The sequence below is a fragment of the Solea senegalensis genome, linkage group LG12 (genome assembly GCF_019176455.1).
Source record: "Solea senegalensis isolate Sse05_10M linkage group LG12, IFAPA_SoseM_1, whole genome shotgun sequence".
In the NCBI taxonomy this organism is placed as follows: domain Eukaryota; kingdom Metazoa; phylum Chordata; class Actinopteri; order Pleuronectiformes; family Soleidae; genus Solea; species Solea senegalensis.
This window is the reverse complement of record NC_058032.1, coordinates 15,772,941-15,795,412: the sequence shown is the minus strand read 5'-3', so window position 1 is coordinate 15,795,412 and position 22,472 is coordinate 15,772,941. Positions and strand designations below refer to the sequence as shown.

At 41.6% G+C, this 22,472-nt stretch overlaps 1 protein-coding gene across 1 annotated transcript in view; it reads left to right on the top strand.

Annotated features, from left to right (window-relative positions):
- The first annotated feature begins 5,787 nt into the window (after positions 1-5,787).
- Positions 5,788-22,472, top strand: part of gpc3 (glypican 3) — a 103,431-nt gene continuing 86,746 nt past the window's right edge. The window contains exons 1-2 of the mRNA XM_044039446.1: positions 5,788-6,263; positions 15,560-15,721. Coding sequence (XP_043895381.1) covers positions 6,107-6,263; positions 15,560-15,721 — 319 coding nt within the window. The 5' untranslated portion in view covers positions 5,788-6,106. The remainder of the gene's footprint in view (positions 6,264-15,559; positions 15,722-22,472) is intronic.

The window sequence follows — 22,472 nt, the reverse complement described above, 5'->3', positions numbered from 1 at the left end:
AGCCATTCTTTACAATTCATTTATCGTGTTTAATAGAAGAAAAATAATTAGTAGTTGCCGTGGCTGTAGAACCTGTAGTTTCACTGCAGCACATAGAAAACACATTAATCATTTTAGATATACATCCATGGCTAGACAATGTAGCAGCAAAGTAGTTTGTCATTATTGCCTGTAAACAACGTGTGATTTGAAGTGTAAACACTGACAATGTTTTCATGGACAACATTCCAATATGAAGCAGATGAGGTAAGACCAGGGGTCTGTAACCTATGGCTCCAGAGCTCCTGCTGTAGCTCCCTGTAGTTTTGAAAGAAAAAAATGTAGAGATCAAAGTGTTTTAATATTTCGTCAACTCAAAATGTGCGTCGCATCCCATGTCTACGTCAAATGTGATATTTAAAACCATCTCTAAACTCAACAACAGAACTGTGTTTGAAATGTTGAACACTTAAATACGGTCAAGTACACATTTGGATCCACATACTTATGCCAGCAGGTTTACACACAACTATATATTTACATATTTACAGTATTTTATACAATGTTCTTAATGTTGTGAATACCACACAAGAATACTTCTGCCTCTAAACACCACAAAAGGTTGGCTATAAACAGCAGTGAAGTGTCAACAGTTTTCTTTTTACAGTTCTTAATGCAACAACCATTATTTCGTATGTAGTTTATTTGTATAAAAATCTTAATTTTATGGGTCAAATGGGTTTTGTGGCTCCAGATTTATTGTATTTGGGTGGAGAGGCAACATAAATGGTTTAAGCAGATTAAGGCACAGTAAACTGAATTTACTTATAATATGTTGACATGTAGATAATAGGAGCTGCTAATACATCCTCACAATGGTTTTGAACCAAAACATGCCCTCACTAAACCAACAAACTGTGTTTATCTTCATTTAACCTCAGATTTCTCCAAAATGAGCTCAGTGTGTCACTGGCCGAGATTAACCCTCTGTTATCAGCAGCAGCCTCCACCACATCAAATACAACCCAATGAAATGAATGAAGTCATAAAGTGCAGCTGCAATCTTCTCCTACTTCAACTGCAGCCAATCAGAGGCCGCAGACGCCGAGTAAAGGCTGCATGGGAAAATAGGTTAAAGTTCACTCAGGAAAGGAGGCAAGTGAGGCTACACTGCACCACCGCGTCCACACAGCCGAGGGCGGGATTCAAACCTCTGATGGTGGAGCTCTGAGTTACAGCAAGGAAAAGTCTGAGTGAGTGAGTGAGTGTGAATAAGTGAGTGAATGCATGTGAGGCGGGATGACTGCGGCCCTGCAGAGTCTGCTCCTCACATGTGGGGGCAGGGTTTACTGGGGTTACAGGTCACGAGCCTCCTGGGTCTCTTTGGCCAGCGCCGCGTTGAGTGGAGGAGCGGGATGCGTCCATAACAGCAGTCTGCACAGATTATCACTCTGAGGAGAGAAGTTCTGCAAGAAGACGCAGCAGATCCACAGAGAGGGAGAAGGAGAGAGAGAGCGAGGGCGGATATAAGGTTAACATTTGTGTTTGTGAGGGTTAGGGTGAGATCAGAGGAAGATGATCGTCTCTCCTCCTTCCCCACCCCCACAAAGAGAGGAAAACCAACAAAAAGGAAGGAAGGAAAGAAAGAAGGGATGCGCTCACTATAACATGCATGCAAATCAAGTGTTTTGTGCAGAGGACACACGAGGTACGTAGTTACATGTGTGTGTGTGTGTGTGTTTGTAACTCAAAGGTCTGTTAGTGTTTGTGCTGCTGCTGCTTCTACTGAGAGAGTAAACATCCCAGATGAAAGCATGTGGTCACGCTCGCGCCTAAAGTGTTTTGTTTTTGATCATAAAAGTTATGTAAACACCACAAAACACGCCAGTGTTTTTAGTCATGTAGTCAAATGTAAATATGCACGAGATCAGTTTGTTTAAATGTTTGCAAAACACTTTTTTTTCTCTCCCCGCACATCGTATTATTGTTGTTTGTTGCTCATGTGGGTCTCTGTTATTTTGGGTTTACTCACAATAGTGTCGTTTATTTATGCAGGAGTATCTGTGTGTGTGTGTGTGTGTGTGTGTGTGTTGCACATGAGACTTTTTCAAGTTCTTCTTTAATGATAATAATGATGATATTAATATTATTATTAATAATAACAAGAGTAGTAATAGTAATACTCATGATAATAATAGCTGTGGGTCCAGGTGCATCCACCATGCTGCTCTGTTACGTGGTTGAATCAAAGGCGGATGTGATCATCGCATTTTTTAATCGGCGTTAGTCGACGCAATAAGTTTCATCATCATCACGATGATGACGCTGTTGGCGCCACTTTCAGACGCAGCACGCGGTGCGTTCTGAGCGCGTTCTTTGTTTTTACCTCGCTGCTGTAAAAAGTGACCTGTTTCAGATCATCGTAGACGGAAATAAGAAGTGCTTTTGGTGCAAGAACGTGTGAAATTGTCTTTGTTTCCATAATGGAGCGAAAGCATTTCATCTTTTTTATCTGGTGTTACTTGAATCATTGTTTTCAGAGGCTGATCACTGTCCACGTGTCTCCACACTGAGACCTCAGATGAACTCACTAATATTAAACCACCGAGTTTACATAGTTTTTATTACTGTGAACTAAGTTGTTGCTTGTGGTTACTTTCTTGATCGACATTATTTCTCACATCATTGGATCAGTGTCTGTTAATAACTACTTTATTATCTGTCTTCCCAACATTAAAACTGTTAACTGCATCATCTAATATTGTGGCAGACTGAGGTTTATAAACATTAACAATGTGATTGAAGAATTAGAATGTTTTATGTTTTCCATTGTTTCATAGTTTGACCAACTTTCAGAGCTGAATTATTTGTGGTTTATGGGCTTTAAAATTAATAGTTGTGTTTATGAACACTTATCACTGCAGATCTGCTCAAAATTGTAAAGAAAACAAACACAGACTTGAGTGAAACTTGTTCAGCTGTGTCTTGTTTTAAAGGTACAGTGCGTAAAATTGAGCAACATTTAGTGTTTATGTTGCACTTGCAGCTTCTCTACTAAATGTGTGTTGCAGCACTTATGTAGCCGTCACTTAGCATCAACAAAAAGTGTGAAGTTTGTCCATTGTGGGCTTCTGTAAACCATGGTAGTCCAAAATGGCGGCTTCTATAGAGCTGACACAGCTTCTGATATATATACATTTAAAATGCTCAATCTGAGCAACAATTTATACAATCAAGTGATTGTACACTTATATAATATTAAATTATATAAGTGTATTATATCATAAAACTCCTCCCTTAAATGTGAAGATGACAGTGCGCTTTAGATTGATTTGACATCAACTCCCTGTTTGTATAATCGCCAGAGACACCAGGATATGATATTTTCAATATATTTGAGTCAAGATATTGCAAAAATACTAAGTATTTGCGCACAACAGCTCTAGTAAGAGTGAGCACTTGGCACCTCCTAGTGGACAGAGTTTTATTAATGCTAATCCACAAAAAGTTCGTAAATATATGCTAAAAAAATCGATCCTTGTCTCAAAAGTCATATACAGCCACTCATTATATGGCGATATTTCACTGTACTGACTTTTATTGTTTAGTTTTATGGTGTTTCCTCACACTGCAGTGAGTTACAGGATCATGTTTAATATTTGTCTGTTGTGACTTGATCAGTTGATGTTGTTGTGTTTCAGATGGTCCAGACTGGAGCAGTTGGAAATGACCGAGTTCATCAGCCCCCTCCATCTCCTCTGCACTTTATGGTTCTCCAGCTAAGGTGCATCTAGTGTAGTTAGTGAAGTAACTCAGTATCTACTGCCCTAGTTGCTCCTTCTGGCTGGAGGGCTTGTTATTCAGGGTGTGAATTATATATCTTTTTTTTAAACAACATTTTCCATGAAGGAGTCTTGTGATTTAAATATTTCATGGCTTTCTTTTCTTTTACCTTTATACCAGGGGTCTCAAACTCAAATGATCTGTGGGCCACTGAGTGTCTAGTTTGGTCAAGTGAAAGCCTTTTGAGAAAAAGACATTGAAATAATATTTATGATGATATTTAGCATCGTTTCAAAATAAAAGTGTTTGTTTTGACGTGGAACGATAAATAGTTCACAATATAAATAAATATAAATGTATATTAAAAAAAACAACAACTCATAACTCCATATTAAGTTAGCCCGCATGACTTTGATTGGAAGGCCACATGTGGTCCGCGGGCCATGAGTTTGAGACCTCTGCTTTCCATGTGTTCCTACTAATCAGTATGGGTTTAATTTACGTAAATAATTTTAAGAAATATTCACTGGAACATTGGAGAGGAAGAACAAAGTGTCCCTGTGTGGATGAGACAACAGTGTCTCCAGTGGAACAATTCATTCAGTAATTCAAGGTTTAAAGATGTTTCCAGGAAGAACGGGGAGTTGTTGTGCGATGCTTGTTTACCTCTCAGTGTGTGTTTGACTTGGCAGTTCAAAAGTGCTCACAGTGCAGGTAGTTGACACTCATCTACTGCAGTTTGTGCACTTCAGGTACTGCTGGTCACCTCCTCCTCCTCCTCCTCCACTGTCACTATCACCCTGTAACAGCCACAGACTGAGTTACAAGAGTCTGAAGATAATCCTTTATAGTCCCACAACTGGGAACTTTATGGTGTCAGGCGAAAGGTGAAAGTCATCTGGGTTTACAGGGAGTTTTGTTGGTTTGCTCTCAGCTTCTGTCAGTCTCTGCTGTGCAAATCCATGCAAAGCTCATTGTTTCCCAGACACACAATCAAAATAAAGAGATTTGTTGTCTTTTTTTTTTCTTTTTCTGCCGTTTCAAGCATTGATGAACACTTAAACGTCTAAAACTCTCCTTCAACTGAGGCAAGAAGAGAGCAGCTGTTGTTGTTTTTTTCACCCCACTCCACTGCAGACGCGTTTGACTCAACAGGCTTTACGTTTCCTTGACACTGCTGTCTGTCTGGCTGTCTTCGGGTGGATGCATCCGCAATTTCATTACCTGACACATTGAAAGAAATTGCACAGTATCCATCTGCAATCTGCCAGATGTTGGGAACAGCCACACATTTCTAGGCGGTGTATATATCTTTTAGGGGGAAGTTTAGTTGTCTCTGATTTAATGAGCATAATTTTCCCAGTCTGCAGTCAGAGTGAGTTACAATCTCTTCCTCTGTGGTGTCTGATGTGCACATTCACCACTAGATGGCACCAGTTCAGCTTAATTGGCCTAGGAGCTGAGTGTAAGTTAAATATATCTACTTAAATATCTGCACTTTATGTGCACTTAATGTTCTCAGTATGTTTTCTATTTCTACATCTTCCTTGCCCTCTGTTGTGTGCGACATTGCATTCCCTTGTAATGAAATGTGAATATACTTACATTTGCCATTAAAAGTGTAAAATGAGGTGCAGCCAGTTAATGTTACTGGTTTAAAGAATTATTGAAGATGAGTTTGTACCTATTAAGTTCTTCAGAATGTGTTTTCTCCACGTGACTGAATAATAAACAAATATTCATCTTATATGTACCGTGTGTGTGTGTTATTTACATTATAATGTATATGTGCAAACACAGTGGCCCCATAGACGCCTCTGTTGTGTGAGTGGAGAAGTACTGTGCCCTAATTGCATCCCATAACATACAGTGGGTTATCCATCTAACATGACAGCAGCTCGTGGTGCGCCACACGAATCCCCTCTTTACGTCGTCACTCCCGCAGCCACACAGGACCAATGTATCTGCTCACATCACTATATAACACGAGAGCGGGGATCCACGGCGTGGCGCGCGATTCTTGAGCGCGCACACGAAGCTCGGAGCTCTTAGTCTGTGCAGCTCTTTCACAGAGCCGTGTCTGAGGTAAAGAGGGACTCAGTCAGAACTTCTTAACGCCGGGGGAGCCTCACCAAGAGCCGGAGCTTTCCAGGTGGACGAAGTAGAAAAGGAGAGAAAATAGAAGAAGAGCGGAAGGATGCTGAGCCGAGCCGAGCCAGGAGCCACAGCGTCACCTCTTCATCACCGGCGCGGGATCCTCCTCTAACTTTTAATCTGCTCAGGTTGAATTCATCCATTTGTTTATTTATTACGTACCGTCCCCCTCAGTGCTCGCCTGCCTGCCATGGTTGCTTTGTCGCGCCACGGCGCGCTCTTCCTGTGCGCCTTCCTCCAGCTCTTCTCGCTGCCCTGCGGACAGGTGTTAAACTGCCAGGAGGTGCGCACCATGTTCCAGACTCTGCACCCGGGCTCTAAGTGGGTCCCCGAAACCCCGGTGTCAGGTAAATGTCCTCACATTTATTCTCCCAGTCAAAAGTGTGTCTTTATGCTTTACGCACATCATGTCTGTTAAATTGTCTGCGCTTCTGAGTTGATCTATGCAATTTCAGCTCTAACTGAAAACACTCCAACTCCTTTGTTATGCTGAAACAGATCTTCTTTTTTCTAAGTCAAGGCTGCTGACCTCTCCAGTATCAGCACTAACATCCAACCCACACACACATGTTTGTGCAGCAACTCTTCTCAGGACACTGCATTGACTTGCATTTAGCCTAAACAAAGTGTAATCCCTCACTAGTTAATGACTAACCCTAACATTAACCTAAACACAATTCAGCCCTAAATTTAAACAGTGTTACTCAGAAATGAGATTATGCCTCATTAGGACCAGGTTTACTGGTCTTGGCAAAGTCAGTGTCTTATACCAGAAAAGGTTCCAAAGAGGTGAAAACACACACACACACACACACACACACCATCCATCCCTCTGGCTAATAACATAACTAACCTGCACTGATAAATCGACTCGGCCATGACGATTATAGCTTGTTATAAGTGCAGGTTGATTTACATAAACCCCACGTTAACAAACCTACACGGTCGATTTGTTCTATTGATCCAGTTTTACAGCCAAGTAACCTCTCCTCTAACCCACCTTTGATTTGCTCAGTGTTCAGGTGTTTGTCCTGTGTGTGTGTGTCTTTGTCCTGTGTGTGTGTCTTTGTCCTGTGTGTGTGTGTGTGTTTGAATGTGCTGCTAAGTTTGAGGTGTGATGGAGTTCGCTCCACGCAGAGAGAAAGATCAGCACTCTACCTGCGTGAGGGCTGATTTATGATCCAGGCTGGTTTCTTGGCAGCGTCTCCTCCTCTGCCACATTGTCACAGAATTCTGATTAACGGTGTGATATGAATTGTGACCGTGCACTCCGAGAAAACTGTTTTGTTAAAGAAGCAATTATCCCAGCTGGGTAATTACACTTCCCCGGAGCTCAAATGTCACTGACTTTGTTTCTGATGAGTAAGGTGTCAAAGTGAATTTCAGTGAAACAGCTCAGGTCTTTGTGTGATAGAAAAAACAACTCCCTGCCCACAACACAGCACATCTGTGTGCTGCTGGAGCCTGTTGCATCCATTCTGATTCAGTACATAAAGGGAGATCCCTCTCATGTGGCTGATCACCGGCAGCTGTAAATGTTAATTGAGTGTTTTAGTGTCATGTCAGCAGTGGGAAGTTCTCCAGGTAAACTGTTCAATCCCCATTCTCTCTTCAGTGCATGTGCAGGAGTGCAACCAATCGCAACATGCTTCAATCAAACAGCAGGAGCGATGTGGAATGCACTTTTAAGCATGATTTGGTCATGCTCCCGTGGCCACGTATCAATCTGCCAACTGTGGGCGCATTCAGCTCCAACCAGCGCAGTGAGCTTCATGCATCCGTCTTCAGTCACACACCCTCCATCTATACACCATCGAGCCTTTTATCTGCCAGCCGAAGGAGAGAGTCCACCTAACAGGCCGGGAGAAACACACACAGTCTGGTTTTTCATGACTTCAGAGGACCTTACATGGACCATAACTACTACTGGCCTAACCTTAACCCATCCCCCTAACCATACAACATGTCTTCGCCTTAACATTTATTAGTTTAATAATGTGACTGTGTAAACCAGAGCTTCTCAATCCTGGTCCAGTTTTAGATGTTTCCCTGCTCCAACACACCTGATTTAAATAACCAGCTAATCAGTAAGCACTGCAGAAGCCTGATAACGACCCCTTTATTTGAATCAGGTGTGTTGGAGCAAGGAAACTTCTACAACATGCATGTAGTGGGTCCCCAGGACCAGGATTGAGAGACCCTGGTGTAAACAGATTTAGGTTTATGAAGCTCCAGCCTATTCAAACTTTAACCATAAACAGTTCATGACTAACGTTTAACTTAGCCACAATTCAAATCTCAGCCTTACACTTAATCAGTTCCTCAGAAATGAGGCTCTGCTCTCATTGTGGTCTCTATGAGGACTACTGGTCCAGAGGAGGTCAGTGAAAAGAGGTAACAAATACAAGAACACACACATGCACACGCACATGCACAGACACACGCACAGACACAGGAAAATCAATTCACTAGTGAGCCAAAAGACATCCATCCTGGCCAGTTAAGGCATAGTTGGATTTACACATTCCCCTGATGCCAGTGGACGCTTGTTTTCTGAGTAACTGTGGATTTTATAGGTGAGATGTGCAGATCGTGACTCATGGTAAAGCACCTGATTCATGCATGTGCAAGGAAGACTTCACTTATCATTTCTCACATGATAATAGTGTTTGGACTTGTGGAGATGTGAAGCTCTCAGTCACACTTTTGAATAAAATACCTGATCATTTATCAGCGTGTTACTGCTGGTGATGAAATCAGCGATGATTGCTGTAAAACTGCAAATTAGTGCACTGCAGAAAATATTTTTAACTGACACTAAATACAAAGACAGATTTGTAATCACGCATACTTAGCGACCGTATCTAAAATAATTGGAAAGCCTGTTTTATTCAATATTCTGTATTTAATCACCTTCATTTGCTCAATATATTTCCGCACTGACTTTCAAAAAGATCAGAAGCAAAACTAGAACACAAAATGGTTGATTTCTCAGTTATTATTATTATTATCACTGCTGTTACACAATAGGATTCCATACACTAAAAAAAAATGGATATTGACAGCAATGTGTTGATGTGAGAAATCCAATGAACAAAGGCTTCATATTGTTAAAACTATGAGATGGGTTTTACATTTCGTTGAGTCAAGACATATTTTATGCCAAAAACAGAGACTGAAATGTGACATAAACTAACAAAGAAACCAAAATGAACCAACTACAGACAATGAGGAGCATAGAGACTAAATACACGAGGGAGGCGGGGACAATCAGACACAGGTGTGACAAACAAGACACAGGTGAAACACATTAGGGCGGGGCAGACAATCAGGGAAGCGAAAACCTCAAGATGAAACAGGAAGCAAAGAAAACAGAAAACCAGGAACAGAAATAAGAACTCAAGGTAAAGATAAACAACAAAAAGTCCAAACTGTATAGATGTTCAAAGGGAAGCGAAAATCCAGCGACTGTCACAGTTTTAACACCAAACTCTTACACTGAAGTGCGTCATATGTGTGTATGAACTGGAGGCACCATTACAACATGTTCACATGGTCTCCTTAGTGCAGGATGAAAAGTTTAGAGTTAGATGAAGAGTTTTGGATGATTGTGAAGGTTCATGTTGACTGTTCACGTCAATGTCCGCTCCAGATGTTAAATTGCTGTGTTTTTCAGTCTGACATTTTCAGTTTGTAAGCTCTGCTGCCAGGAATAGTTTTGTGATATGTTTTTGCACACAGAGCCAGGAATACTGGGTCACTCTGACCCAGAGACGGGTTCCATCTGCTTGTTATACACACTCATGTTAAACACACATACACTTGTGCATAAATATGGGTTGAAACTGAATTTGGGGGAGGGCGGCTAGTCTGTCTTGAGCTCCACTGCTACTGTAGCCTGTACTTGTAAGTAAAGCGTTGCCTCACATTTAAAGCCATAATATTTCACATCTGTCTTAATTGTCAGTTATTTTCTCCACAACATTTTAAGACCTATTTAAAAAAAAAAAAAAATACGAGACACATCTATTCCCACTATAGGTATTGGAGTAAAATAACACGGAAATGAAACAAATTAAAGTGAAGCCTTATAGTCTCAGAGCGATCTCAGGACCTCCCTTTATGAAGCACTGCAGTAAAAGAGAACGGGATGTGATTTCAGGAGTCTGAGCCAAAACAAAGACCTGTAAATAAAAGAGGAGGTGATAGATTTATCACATGCAAAATGCTCTTTTGAATTAGAAGACAGCAAAACATCCCAACAATCACACACACACACACACAGTTTTGGATTAGTTTTTTCCACTCTTGCGTTGTATGAATTATTTTGAGAGATAAATACATAATCAGGCAAAAATAGAGGATGATCTGATAAGACAAACAGTTTATCGTAGCGCGAGCAACTTGTTTCTGTCCCTCCCATCTTCGGTCGTTTCTAACCCTCCTCAATCCTCTTGAGGCCTCCTACAGGAGTTCTTGCCTCAGCTGGAATAATATAATATTGATTGTTTTTCAGTGTGTGCTGAATAGTTCCATTTCCAAAAGGTTACACCATGAACAATAATCATGTTCTCTGCTTTCATTCCTTCCAACATGTGATAGCATATTCTGTTTTTTTGTGGATTATTTTTCACTGTCATTCTGCATCTTCACATACTGAAGGTAAAGGAAAAGAAGATAAGACGGTGTTTTATTATTTTTCCACATAGGCTATTTCTAAATAAATTGTTTACTAAAAATGTGGCATGTAACAAGCTCTCCAGAACTGTTTCCAGTGTTTTTATATCTTGTTTTTTAATATCCTCCAATGACATACACTTCTCCATCATGAATGATCCTTGACAACACTCAAGCACTGTATAAAAAGTTGAAAATTAATATCATTTATGAGATAGAGTTAAGGGGCAGTAAATGCAGCATAAATCGCAGCTCTTCCACTTTGACTTTCTTTGTTTCACAAAGCATGAAATATGCTGCTCCTCTTCTTAAATTCGGTACATTCTTAGTCTTATTTGCCTCAAGTATAATATATCCTTGTCATTAATTCATGCAGAATAGAAGGAGCAGGTTGTCAGTTACAGTTACGTATATCAACTTTAATTATTCTGAACTTTGCGCTCGCTCAGAGTTTGGCATGTGAACGCGGAACAGAGTCTCGATTGTAATACCAGATGTTTATCGAGGCATAGAGCAAATGAGAGATTGATGAAATTAAACGTAGAGAAAGGCTAGCTATGATTTAACTGGGGGAAGTATAGCTCTCTCTCTCTCTCTCTCTCACACAGTCTCCACTCTTCCTGTATCACTCTCTCTTTTTTTTCTCTCTGTGTGTGGTTGGAAGATGTGAAGTATAGCCTGCACTGATATGGAGCATTATGTGGGGGAGGTGGCTGATTCAGGGAGATGTCCTGAGGAACACAGAGCAGATTTCTAATATCACTGCATGTGGTGCCAGTGGAGCGAAACAGTAAAAAAAAAAAAACAACTCAAGTTTTCTCTCCACCAGCATGATTCAGGAGACATGAGAGCAACAACATCAGAAGAGTCAAAAACCCAACACAGTTGTAGGAGTAGTACCACTAGTCTTTGTAGTGGCTGTTGCTGTGGGTGGTTCTAGTGTCTGAAGGTGAAGCGGAGGCTGCGGTGTCAGTTCACTCCATCCAGTTGTCCTGTGTGTGTGCGTGCGTGTGTGCGTGCGCAAGAAGGACACGGGCAGAGCCGAGCACTTTTCCCCGGGACATGAGAGTGAAAGCATCATCAGCGTCAGCAGCGTTTTTAGTGGAGGACGTGGAGAATTATTTCACCACAGCAACTAACCTCTTTCCTATGAGAGGCCTCTGGCTACATCCATGCTACAAAACGGTGTTTTTAGATAAAGAAGAACTGTGTCCAGATGGGCTTTCAGCTGAATATCAGATGTAATCTGCATTCGTACTAAAAAGTAGGCCTGGCATGTGCTCGCTGGTGTAAAGACGAAGCTGATTCTCTCAGGGAGTAGCAGAAAGAAGAAAAACAGTGAAAAGTTATGGGACCCACAATGACATAATGTGAAACTGTGGTAAAAACTGTGGTTTGTTGTGAAGGTCATACCCGAGTTATGGTCATAAAGAAATTATGAATGTGGGTAACATTGTTTTCAAAGGTCTCTGTGAATGCCCGAACAAACAAAAATAGAGCAATGTTTTCAGGGCTTGAAACGCCGGGGTAATGTTGTCGGCAGGTGACTCCAGAGCAGGATTAATGCACTGTTGAGCAAAAAGTAGTACTCGTATTGATGTCGTCGTAGATTCACTTTTAATAAAAAAGCATTAGGTGATGGCTGCTGTTTACTTAATAGAAAATCCTGCAGGTTTTCACCTGCAAGCGACTGTGAGCTCAACCTTTTATAGGTTTGATTTTTCTCGGGAGAAAGGCCCAAAAAAAGAAAAGGTCCTGGAGATGTGGTCTCTTCAGTAATTAGCTGCAGGGTCAGGTCGCACTGGCTTCTTGTTTATCATAAAACACTAAACAAAGACCAAACACTTCTTCTGTTTTAATGACACCAAACACAACTGATAAGTGGATCCATTTGACCCGTGGCAAGAGCTCTTTTTGTCTAATTAAGCAGGTACTTGTGTTTTGTTTAATCAGTTTTCTGAGAAATCCATCATCCCTTTTTAATGAAAGGCCCTTGTGTTTTGTGCACACGATGGAAAAAAACTCTTTCACATTCACGCTTCCAGCTTTCAGAATTATTGCTTCATCAAACAAGTTCTAAAGTAGAGCAGTGAAAAGCACTAAAAATACTTGAAACAATTGTAATCCCCAGCAGCTAATGATGTTATTATTCCTTAGGTTGCTTGTAAATTGCAGTATAGTCATATTGTCTCTACAAAGTGACACAGACTTCTTTTGCCCTGGAGAGGAAGTCATGGATTCCCACATGCTTCCACTTGACAGTGGTAGCTGATGTATAATTTATGCTCATAATGAACAGCTTTTAAGATATTCTATATCTTAAAACAACTTGTTTTCCTACCATGCTCTCCAAAATTAAGCTTACATGGTGATATCTTTCTAATTGGTGCAGGGAAAGTCAGAGTTAGACTCGGAGTTTGTGGCTGTCCCCGTTGCCTCGGCTTGTTGAAGTCCCCGAGCTTGTTAGAGATGTGAGCACAGCGAGTTGTCTCGTCGCGTTCACAGGACTGTTCCAGCAGCTGCTTGAGTTTTCACCCCGTGGCATTTTAACTCAAACTTTCTGTCTTGAGAGAAGCAGCTCAGGACTGTCAGATAAGGCGGTGACAAAGTGAAGGGCAATCAATGCCTCTTTTAAAAGGCATTCAAAGACCTTGAGTCTCATGGAAACTGCAGCTGTTGTGCATGTTGAATTGTCTGGCTTCACCGTTTCACAGTATTGACCGCGAAAGTGCGTAATAATTTAAATGCGTCACCTTGAGCTGAGATTGTGTGTTTGGGAAATTTACATCTAAATTGCTCTGAGCTCGCACCTTGTCTTTCTTCATTTTGCTTGAGAGAATTGGCCACCAGGACACAAATAAAGACTAATTAAGCATTAACGCACGGAGGATAGAAAGGTGCTCTCAGTGCCTGATGGCTATTAAGCTCAAGGAAGGTGAAGTGAAACAAATTCTGTGCAAAACTGCACAGATGACAAGAAATTAAGAAAAAAAAAAGCAAGGGGAGGAAATAGAGAGCTGAGCCTAAAGCAGAAGAGAGAAGTAAGAAGCTTATTCCCAAAGGATCTGTCAGTCACAGAGAAGGCTTTATTTAGACAGTGTGATTTCATTATTTTTGAAAGTCAATGGGGAATTATTTCCCAAGCTGAATCCTTCACTTATTCTACACCACGCTGTAACTTCTGTAATGAAACACATTTATCATCCGCAAAGCGACAAACGTGCAGATGAAACTATCTGTTCTGCCACAGATAATTGCTAAATCCCCGTCTCACCTCACCTGCGGTGCTATTGACAGCTTAATAATTTTGCCCCCGCAGTCTGAAATTAACTTGATCTTATCTGTCAGGAGTCTTTTGTCGTTATTGATTTAAGATATTAAGTCTGTCAGTTTGCATACAAAAGGTGCTTTCTGACACTTTCATTGTCTGTTTCCCTCCCTCACTGGCACTGTGCACCTTAAACCATGATGGGTGTCAGGACTGAGCTGAAGCCTTTCTCACTTTGACTCCCCCCAGTACTTATTAATTATCAACACTGTCACTCTGTCACTTATCGTGCTAGTTTAACTTCCCTCCATGCCTGCTGGCGTCGGAGCTCTGTTTCTGTAAATCCATTGTTTGAAGATCTCAAAGAGACAAAGCCGGTGGAGATTTTCACATTGAGATAAAACCCAGAGTCTCCACAAAAGCATTTCCTCTCTCTTTTGACGCGCTGGTAATCAAGACTTTTCTGATATGTGTACACTTACAATCCGCGCCCTCCCTCCAAATGAATCTCTCTGCTCCCGTCTCTTCATCCCACGCACCACAAGCAGCAAAAGCTGGCAGATTCCCCTGACATTTGTTTACCATGCCATCAATCAGGCCCTTGTCGCGATGCCTCTCAGGCAGCAGATCCTGCAGACAACTCCTCGGCACAGCTTGCCATGTTACTACTGCAGCCGCATGGGACACAAAGACAGAGAGGAGGAATCACCATGGAGAGTGATTTTCACACTTTCAGTGCTCCTCTTTGTGTTTAAACACCAGGTGTTTTTGTCCTATTTGTGTCTATCTCAACATCATTTTAAAGAATGGATTTGGGGATAAAGTGAGCATTTATGGCTTGTGTACAAAAAGTTCTGATTCCACAGATAATTTCTTTTTTTCTTGAAAGGTCTTTAAATGAAGAGGTTGTAGCACAAAAACCCCCCATTAGTTTTAGTGTTTTCATTGAGCTTGTACGTGCATGTTCATGTTTTAAAATGAGAGTAGCTCTTTTTAAAACGTGTCCTTCAATGCGTGATCACAAATAACGGCAGTTCATTCACCATCGCGGCTGCACCAGCTGAGGGTCCTTCTCTATCCTTGATCAGACTTTATCTTCCTCCGGCTGAAATTGTTTTTAAATAAAATGGATTTCTTTATTTCTTTCCTTTGGTTTGTTCTTTGACGCGGTTGTTGTAAGGCTACAACTCCCCAAACAAAGAAGAGCTGAAAATCCAATTATTTTCCATTTGTGTAAACAACCATTAGTGTCTGCGGCCAGGTGCAAAAATGTTGTATCTTCACCTTCAATATTACTCATGGTTGTTTTCTCTATGTCATGTAATGAGTGTGTGTTCTTTAGTGTGTATGCTGCACGGCTCCCTGCCTCCATCTTTGCACCTAAAAAGTAAAACATGAAACACTTTTGGTCCTTGGTGCGAAACATTCAGCCTTGTGTGGTGGGAAGGTTGTTGTTGACCAAACTCATCGCAGCACAGCTTGGTGTGTTGCTCAAATGAACATCAAATGACGATTTCTGACTCCACCTTTTGTTAAATAACACAGTGTCACCATAATAATCACGTCCTCATTTGACGATGCTGCTGAATCTTTTTGTGTGAGCAAAGGAAGAGGTTTCTATAAACAAAAGTGGCTTTTCCGGCTCCTTCCCACTTGCTCACTGACACTCCTGTCCTCTCTGCGCTGATTTCCTGCCAGGTTCGGATCTGCAGGTTTGCCAAACAAAAGGCCCGACCTGCTGCTCCAAGAAGATGGAGGAGCGGTATCAGGTAGCCGCACGCAGCAACATGGAGTCTGGTCTGCAGGTTGTCAGCGCTCAACTCAAACGCCTCATCATCCAGAACGCTGCCATATTTCAAGGTAAGCAGGTTGTTTTTTTTTACAGTTAAAACAATCTCATACTCACACTTTCAAACTCATAATGATGCCCTGAAATCAACACAGTCTGTATCTGCGTTCTTGGCCCCATATCCCTGTTCACGTCAGCAGCTCTCTCCTCAAAACAGTGAGTCATATATGAATAAAGTAAAAACATAATACATGCTGACAGGGATGAGACGTTCAGCTGCTGTTCCACTAAATGCCAGAATAGCACAGACGCGTAGGCCTACGTGGTGTGAGGGACTTCAGATGTGGTGTGGTTGTTGGTGGCAGACATGTAGCTCCAGAGAGTGACAACCTCCTGAGATGTTGGCGGTGATGACTGTCATTCACGGAGAGTGAAAAACGCCAGACAGCAGCGGATGTGGAAACCACTCACAGATGAGAGGTCAGAGGAGACTCGCTGGTTCAAGCCCAACAGATATATTTGAGATAACAGCTCTGTGATGAGAAATCTTGCAAGAACCGAGGTTTAACTCTGTCAGGGGAGAACGAGAAGATGATGGTTCAGGAGGCTGTTTGTCAAAAGTTGTTAAAAATGAAGAATGAATTGACTGTCGGAGGAAAAGACCGGGTCATGAACCCGGGTCTTCTTGCTGCCCTTATCTTAATATGAATTGAAATGTTCATGTGACTGGGATGCATGCACACTGTGCGGACACGGAATACAGAAAGTATGGAGAATAATTAATTCCGTAATGTCCCAAAATAAAAATGTATTGGGCACTTTGCAGCGCTTTTTGTCTCCGACATAATTACAGGGCTAAAAAGTTGTTCAAATAAAGCAACAGCAGAATGAATCTTAATGTAAGATTATGAAAACATGGGACTTGGATCTGTCTCCAAGTATATTTTTTTCCACTATACAGTTTTAGCACGACTCGGCTCCACTTGACTTGCTTTTCCATTACTGATAGTACCTGGTGTTTTTTTGATACCTGCTCTGGTGAGGTTCCATGCTAGCTGACGTTACCAAAATGTGACGTCGACAGAATGCCGTCAATTCGATGGTCAGAGAGTGTCGTCACTGGAAGAGTCACGAGCGCAACGTCCGACACAACAATCAAACCAAACAATACTGAACTAGATCAATTAAAAATAGACTTAAAAATCCTGAAAACGTGTTAATCTTCAACATTTACCAAAGAAATGTCTCAATTCTAAATCTAGTTTCGTGCAGCCGTGCTATGACGACTCCGCCCATGATGAGGAGGGACTATAGTAATGGAAAACGATGTGTCTGATACCAAACTGAGTAGTTTGGAGCCGAGTCGTGCTTGAACTATATAATGGAAAAGCACCAATAGAATATTGTTAGCGATTTAGTTGCTATAGTGGTATCACCTGCTAGTCATTTCTGTTGTTTCTGACACGTATGAGTTGGTTGAATTTATTTTCACTTGTGCTACAGTTAGTCTAGTTTTGATGTGTTTAATTTATTGCCGACTAAACAGAAAAGGCCACTTAAAAGGTTCAAATAAATTTGAACCAGTTGCAAAGTTCAGGAGCTGTTTTTTTTTTTTTTGTTTTTTTAGTAAATTCCCGAATGGTTCCACAACTTTTCTTTCACAGTGCAGTCATATTAAGAACAATTGCTGTGTAATCTCCCTTTTAACATCTGATGTTTAGCTTTTGTTATTTTCACCGCACGTGGTCTGTTCAGAGGAGAGCAGCAGCTCTGTTTACTGTCTCACGGTTTCCACTTGAAGAGAGATGTGTGGACTCACTGGGGCCAACTTTTCCCGCAAACGCACACTCATGGGTAGTGAAATGCAGCACCGTCCTGACATGCTAATTAAAACTTGAGGTTTAATGGGGACCGAGGGGTTTGACTTGGTTGTTGCACACTAACTATGTTAGAGACTGCTGCTGTGGTTTGGCTGCAGTTTCCAAGAAGGGGTTCGATACTAATTGCTTTAGCATAGGACTTGAGAGAACTCTCCAAACAGCCTGCGGACTCGAATCCTTTTAACATCCTGGTCTTATCTGTTTCCATCTACTTCATTTTTATCCTCTCACTCTCTTCTCCATCTCTAGCTCCCTCAGACCCTGTCATCCTCCCTTGCCATGTCTGTCTTACTCAGTCTACTTTCTTTCTCCTTCTGTCTTCCTTTCTTTCTCCGTCTCTCCCTCTCGTGTTCGGGCTACTATTGGGAATTGAGTGCATGCCTTGTTTGCAGTATTCTTTGCTGCTCTCTCTCTCTCTCTCTCTCTCTCCCTCTCTCTCTCTTTTCTTCAACATTCACTTTTGCTTGAGATCAAAGGGCTCCCCTCTTCCACTCCTCCATCTCCCGTCTCTCAGCGCTCCCCCTTTCTCCTGCATCTCCTCTCCTCCCAGCTCCACCTGCACTGCTCTGCTTTCTCAAGCCTCCGACTACACCAGAGGTTTCCACCCTTTTGAAGTCGACTTCTCCAAACAATAGAAAAAGTAAAAGCTCTTCCTGTCTTTGCTTTTTAAGCAGTGATATGACGGGCAGCTTTACATTAGGCTTCTTCAAGATCAATACCAGGAAATAGGTAAGGCATTAGGAATTTCTAATGGTGCGTGGCTCTCATATGCTATTTGGCAATCTAATGAGCCTTAGCTGATCTCTTTATAGTATACCAGGGAAATACCATGTAATGGGTAAATGGCAGCATCCACTTCGATGTGTGACAGACTCTTGGATTTCATTTTGATTCACATTAGCGAGATGATAACACCATCTTCCCCCGCGTGCTGTGATCACGCCTCGTGTTCAGTGGCCTGATGTTGTCAATTTCGTTCAGAATGAGAATGTGCAAACCTGTGCAGGATGCTCATCTTTAAATCATATTTTTAAATGAGGCACTGGTCCTGTGCATGCTGGGAATTTAATTTAGTAAATAAATTATGGAGACCAATATTTCTGAAGACTTTATTAGTATGTGATGCTGCAATTCACATAACACGGTGCATGTTTTTTAATGCAGAATTGGCTTTAAGAAAAAAACAAGAAAACTTAAAGGGGTACTCAGCAGATTTTTACATGCAAGGTCAGTACAATCATTATAAGATCAACATAGTAGTAGAACACTTATCATTTTACTTTACTCATTACCCATCAGCAAAAGTAATTGCATCGCTCACCATATTACTTCACATTATTCAATTTGTCAAAGACATTTACAGCTCGTGCAAGCAGCATAATCACATATGGTTTATATTTTTGGTTTTGAACCTAAGCCTAAAATCTGATGCAAAATAGTTTCAAAAGGTGGCAAATAACGATCATAACATTATAAATAAAATAATCAGACCATTATTTTTTCCATTTGTCATTTGTTTGTAGAAACCACTTTAAAGTTACCCATTATTTTTATTTAAATATTATCTCTAAACTAACTGCATTTTGCATCTTACTGATGAAAACATCTCTCGATATTAAGCAGTATTATATAATCTTTCAAAACGTTGATGCTCTTGATGGTCGTGCTAATTAGTAATTCAAAATATTATCAAGAATACGTGTCATTTCTGGGGACATATTTTGCAAATTGCCTGGTTTGTCTAATTCATTTTACAATAATATGAAATAAAAAGGTGGGAACCTTTTGTTTAGTTAATAATTGAAACCAAAGCTCTTGAGTAACGGGTGCTTTTCAATGTAGTTTTACACTATAGAGAACGATGCCACAAGGACAGTTTTTGTTGTAAACCCTCTGTAATACTTCTGATTCCAGAGCATTATCCTAAGACTGAGATTCAGCTGACTGAGGCACATATTTGTTTGTGGTGTGGGTATACTTCACATGTCATCCTCTGCGTCTGCAGTATATTCCCTCTATAACTGTCTGACAAAGCAAAATGTGCCTTCTTCTGGCATTCTGGGTGATTGGCAGCTGAAATTGTCTTTATTTCCCCAGTGATGTGTCCTTCAGAGATGTGCTGCTGCTGCTGCTGCTGCTGTTGTTGTGATGCTCAGCTTCAGTCTGCAGATCAGAAATGATGTTATCCTCCTCTGTTAATGAGACAAACTTTTATTTAACTGCCTGAATAATTTGTTAATGCTGTCGTGGTGTAGAAAGTCACTGTGGCTGAGAGGCTGCAGAGGCAGGATCTGGGCACTCTGTGTCGTGCAGTGCTTGTGTAAAATGACACATCAGAATCTAAGCCTCTCATGACTGCAGTGCTGGTGGAGAGAACACGACCACACTGCTGTCCACTCAGGTTCATCATAGCTCTGTGCTCCTCTGCAGCTCCGAGGAACAGGCTTTTCCCAGAGGGGAGTCACTCTCAAGTCCAAAGAGCAAACCCAATTAATAAACATGAGAGGATGGGATTGACCTGATTGCTTATAAAGTCAAATATGTGTGGTGGGGGGTTGCAGAGTGTGTGTGTGTGTGGGCAGATATCGTAGTCTGTGTGATATCAGCTGAAAAAGTGGGACAGTCAGCTTGGTGCTCCTGGAATGACTCAATGAGTCCTTAGAAGGCTGGCACAGTGGGGTGTTCACAAACAGGTCTGACTTGGACTAGTTTCCATCTGCATGTTGCAAAGGGAACTTTCTCTACTTTGCTGTGCACTCACAGGGCCAACACACTTCTAATGATTGGGAGTTTGGAAGGACTTGAAAGAATACCTCTCTAGATTTAAGGTACATAAAGGTACTGGCTCAACAAACTTTCCGAATATCCGCGAGCACATATGCATGAAGTGCGAATAAATCTTCTTTTGTGTCCTTGAGTTCCTCATAGCTTATTCCTAGTGGGGTAACAAATTAGCATCTCATTAGTAGTCTCACAAAATTCCATCGACTTCCCCTGCTTCTTCTGGATGGGTTTTAATTACTCTAAGTGTATAAGGAATTAGAGTGGCATACCCCCTGTGGCCCCCTTTGGAGTTGGTTGTTGACCTTGAGATGTGTTTGCCCTCATTTGTCTCCAGTACTGCTGAATGGACATTTGCTGTGGCAGTAACACAAACGAGATGTGGCAGGCAGTGGGTGATGCAGAACCTGGCAGGCCTGAGCTGCCTCTCCATACAGCAGCCAATAATCAAAATCAGACCTGGCTGCCCTCGGTATCCGTTCCCTGTCTCCCGCTCGTTAGCTGATACGCTCAATCCTAAGTGCTCCGGGCGTCTGACCTGAGCAGGCCTCTCCTCTGTTCTTCTCATCATCTGCTTTCCAATAATCATCCCCTGCCTCAATTTCTACATGGAGTCATTTTGTCTTCTGGAGAAGTTTTCCCTGAGTAACCCAATAACAGGGGAGACTGGTGGGATGTGTGCCTGCTGCGAGATGTCTGAAGTTGTTTATTTGCTGCCCCAGGCTAATCTAATAACTTAATGATGGGGAAAGGCAGTTTTCTTATGTCCAATGGGCTCCTTCGAGCATCGTTTAGCAGACACGATGGGGTATATCAGCCATTACCACATCTTCTTCTATCAGCTCGTAATTTGGTGTTAGCTTAATTGCCGTGTTTTATCATTATGCGTCACTTATTCGTTTGCTTGTAATGAGATTTTGGGGACTGTCTGAAAACTCTGCTGGGCTGGCAGAATGTTCTGTAGATTCTTACTCGATCATGCAGTGTACTTCTGACGAGTACCGTCTGTAAGAGTTCTGTGGTTTTTCTCAATGGTCTGGAGCCACAAAGGGAAAAAAAAGTCAGGATGTCTCTGCAGTGAACAGCCTGTGAGAATATTTCAGTGTTTGTGAGCCTGAGGAGGAAACATCAGCTGCAAAGACACAAGCACAAAACACCCAGGTACAGAAAATGCATCACCAATGCTGCCTGTCTTATTATTATCCACTCTGTTGTGGAGACAGTCCAATAAAAAAACCTGTATGTTTCCTGGAGGTAAATATAAGGTGGATGTTTAGATGCAGTTTTCCATTGAAAAGATGGTTTGCATGTAAAAGTATTGTCACATTTTCACCAGCAATCTCCGTGTGGTTCCTTTTACAAACTTAAAGCTTCGCTCTGTAATGTGTTTCCTGAAAAACTTAATGACCTACGGAGGCGGAGTCAGACGCACTTCTCCCCATGTATACTCAAACTTGGCAAGTTGTCTTAGTCGGACTATGTCCTTATCTTGATTAATCTGTGCATGTAAATGTACTGACGGCCTCAAACATGCCGAGAACACAACACTGTAAGGAAAGCTCTATCGACAACATCATGGCTGAATCACCTGTAAAAAAAAACATTATTATAATGAACCACACAGTCAGGCAGTTAGTGACAGGTAACCCCGTGATTGGTCATGTTTCTTACAAAACAGTATTGACAGATTTCGCGGGTCACAGTGGCCCTCGCACATAGTAATGCTGTGTTCGAGACAGTAGGAATTTTCCGACCTCCTAATATAAAAGTACAGTGGAACTCCGGCCAAAGTCTTACTTGTGAACTAGGCACAAATACATCTACCCCGACTTCACGGACAATCAGTTATGTGACGCCACACAACAGTGGGAATGACATGCATCTGGAAATGTCAACTGGGAAATTCCGACCTCTGACTTTGTCTTTGAAGGTTCGCCCCGGGAAAAAAAAGGTGCATGTGGAATTCTTACAATGTTTGTATCAAGATGGATCTTCCAAATGTTGTTTATTTCACAGATAAGCCTATCGATTGCGTTTGCTGTAACTGTTACTGTGCGATACTTGCATGATGTTGCAGGACTGTTTTCCCTCGCATTTACCCGGTGCTGATATTATCAAGTAAGCTCAAAGTTTCTCGTTGCACCTTCCCCAAACCTGGCGC